This window comes from Polistes canadensis, unplaced genomic scaffold (genome assembly GCF_001313835.1).
Source record: "Polistes canadensis isolate GaletaPanama2010 unplaced genomic scaffold, ASM131383v1 scaffold_152, whole genome shotgun sequence".
NCBI classification, from domain to species: Eukaryota; Metazoa; Arthropoda; class Insecta; order Hymenoptera; family Vespidae; genus Polistes; species Polistes canadensis.
Window position 1 is genome coordinate 231152 of NW_014569699.1, and position 3389 is coordinate 234540.

At 22.2% G+C, this 3389-nt stretch overlaps 1 protein-coding gene across 43 annotated transcripts in view; it reads right to left on the bottom strand.

Moving 5' to 3' along the window:
* Positions 1-3389, bottom strand: part of LOC106788730 (longitudinals lacking protein, isoforms A/B/D/L-like) — a 267171-nt gene that overhangs the window by 224569 nt on the left and 39213 nt on the right. The window contains exon 8 of one of the 43 annotated variants that reach the window (XM_014752262.1): positions 931-1134. The exons of the other annotated variants lie outside the window; for them this stretch is intronic. Within the exon in view, the coding sequence (XP_014607748.1) occupies positions 950-1134 (185 nt within the window). The 3' untranslated portion in view covers positions 931-949. Of the gene's footprint in view, positions 1-930; positions 1135-3389 lie in introns of those variants that run through there. 43 annotated transcript variants of the gene reach the window in all.

A 3389-nucleotide genomic window follows, 5' to 3' on the forward strand; every position in this document is an offset into this window, starting at 1 on the left:
TTATTTTTAATATTGTTTGTATTATTTATAAGGGAGAGGAAGAAATATTGTAATTATTTTATTATAAAATATTTATATAGGTTTTTTTTTATTTAAGAAAAATATGACTAATGATTTTGATTAGGCTAACTTTGTAATTGCAGAGAATCGTTGATATTGCAATGTGTGAATTATTGATTTAATATATGAATTCTCGTTTCGAAAAAATTCTAATTTTTATTACTGAACTCTGATCGATATTTTAATCAAAATCTTTAATCAATATATTTAATTAGATTATATATATAGAATAAACAAAATTTAAAAAAAAAAAAAACCAAAAGAAAAGGGATTCAGCAAGTATATCATTTAATTTTATCTATCTTTTATAATTATTTAATTAATACTAATCTGAAAAATGGTCATATAAAAAAGTGTGAATTAAATAAGAAAGGTAAAACGATTGTTATAATATTATTTTGTAGATATCTTTCTTTTTTCTTAATTTATTTTTATTTAAACGACATAAGAATATACAATGTCACACATACGAACAATTTATACAAATTATATATTAGTGTGTAATAAATTGTAAATGTGTTTTTAACGACATAACGTCTACTAATATAACACGTATTAATATTATTATTATAAACGTTTATGTCATTCTACTTTCCTTCAAAAAAAACTGAATGATTTAAAATATTTGCAATTACTTTTCTATATATGAGTAACATTATATAAATAATAATAATAATAATACAAAAAATATGAATTTTTGAAACAAAACTTCGAATAAATATAAATATCAATATATAACTTAAATGAATAAAATATAATTAATAATTTATATATGTTAGATAAATTTGTTTATATATATGTATATGCAAATATTTGTAAACGATACAAATTTATATAAATAAAAAATAATAGAATTATAAATAAGGGGATATTAAATGACGGAATACAATCAATTGAAAACATAATTGGTATGATAAATTTCGAAGCATGGAACTATACACAAACCAACTTTACATTGTTTACAACAATATCGCGATCTACGTCTTTTAGAATCTTGAGCACATACGACACAGTTTTTCACTTGATTTTGCTTCTTGATCTTGTCATTATTGTGATAAGCCGGGTAATGTCTTTCTGCAAGATAAAAAACACAATAAAAAATTAATTATTTTATTAAGATTAATATCCACCATCATGTGATCAAATTATTATACTTACTATAATAAAAACAAACAGAGAGAGTAAGAGAGTGAGAGAGAGAGAGAGAGAGAGAGAGAGAGAGAGAGAATTTGTAGGATAGTTAAACAGACCATGTGCAATATGCAAATCCAAAAAATATATTTATTTTTGTAACTATATCACACATTAATATATTTTCCAATGTGTTGGCTATATGATTAAAAACATTAAATAGAAAGATTTTTCAATTGTATAAAATATTCTAACAAAATTTCATTAACATTTTGGATTTTTATTGACTCTGGACTGAATAATCTTCGTTGGACGCATATATGCGTCTTATAATCTACGTATTGATAATCCTTTCTTTCCTCTGCATATATGTACCTAAAATCAACGTCGATGTTATCCTATTGAACGCATATATGCGTCCACAGTTAAAAACCAACGGGGTCTTCTTCTCACTGGCCGCATATATGCATTCATAATAATTAAAGGATTAATAATAATATTACAAACAAAAAAACAAACAAAAATAAAATAATGGACACCGTATTTTTCCTGAGTTTAGGAACAAAATATAGAAATTATTTATGTCACACTTTTGTTGTTAATTAATTGTTGAATACAATTATTGGAATGTAACCTAAATATCATTATTAATTAACTTTCAACTATGAAGAAAACCATCATAGGTAACATCAATAAATTCAATAACGCAATTGAATAAATAAATTAAATTAATTTTTCTTTTTTTATGTTCGTTACCTTCTGCAAAAAAAAAATTAGGTGCATAGATTATTTATCATTAATTCATGCGCACATTTATATTGACAAATATAAAACATCGTTTTATTTTTGAGAAATGATCTTGTTGCTCATTGAAACAACATGTTTCTAATTAATAAACTATTACAATAAATGTAATCCGTTTAATTACGTTCTTAATATACAGAGTAGTGGTACAAACGAACATAACATGATTTTACATGAAAAAAAATAAAAATAAAATAAAAAGAAAGAAATAAACTATATCATGTAATAAAAAAACAAATTGTATTCTACATAATCGATTTTATTTTTTATGTAAAATGATTACCCACTAATCGTTTGTACCGTATCACCAATTATAATATAATTATAATTGGTACCCTGTATATATATCTTTTAGATATATTCATATATTTATATATAAATTTGTTTGTTTAAAATTATAGGAATAAGTTACAAAATTCTTATTATACTAATTAATAATAGGAATTACAAGTTCATTTGGCGTTTTTTTTTTTTTTTTTGAGGGAAGGAAAAAATATTTGGCAGTTAAAGTTGTACAGAACGCCCCATTTATATATATGTATATATATGTGTGTGTAATATTACTCGCGTTCGAAGTATGTGTATATAAAAATATATATATATATATGTTTCTATATAATAAATTTCGATAAGTGCAACAAACTAATGCACTTTTAAACTCGTTCTAATCTCTTCCTTCTATCTCTCCGTACTATTACAAAACTTATTTCCCTATTTTTAATATTATCAGTATCATTAACATTAACAATTATTACTATTATATTATTAATATTATTATAATAAAATTATTCAAAAGTGTTAGATATATAATTTATACGATAAACAAAAATTGTTTATAGCTGATGAGAATTATTTTTTTCTTTCTTTTTCTCTTTTATATCTTATTTCTTTTTTTTTAAATTGCTAAATATCACATCATCAATATTCTCCTTAAATTAACAACAACAAAATCAAGAAGAAGAAGAAGAAGAAAAAGAAAAAGAAAAAAAAAATATAACATAGAATAAAGATTATAACTATATTGATCATTTAAATATAAATTATGTGCGTTTTGTGTGTAATAATATTGAGTTAAATTTAAATGAATAATATTAATAATTTTAAATTAATATTTTTTTGTTTGTGTTAACTTAGAAAGGAAATTTTCTACATGTTGTATGCACACACGTGCATACAGGTACACACATACATACATAAAACACGCACGCACACACGAATGACGCAATGCTCCTTTGGTGTTCCTTTGGATATCAAAGTTACAAAAAAATAACAAAAAAAAGAAAAAAAAAAAAAAAAAAAAATTATTCGAAACTTATAACTTAAAACTTGATTTTCTTAATCGTAAGAATAATTAGAGATAATAAAAAATAAAATAATCACAAAGAAGAACAATA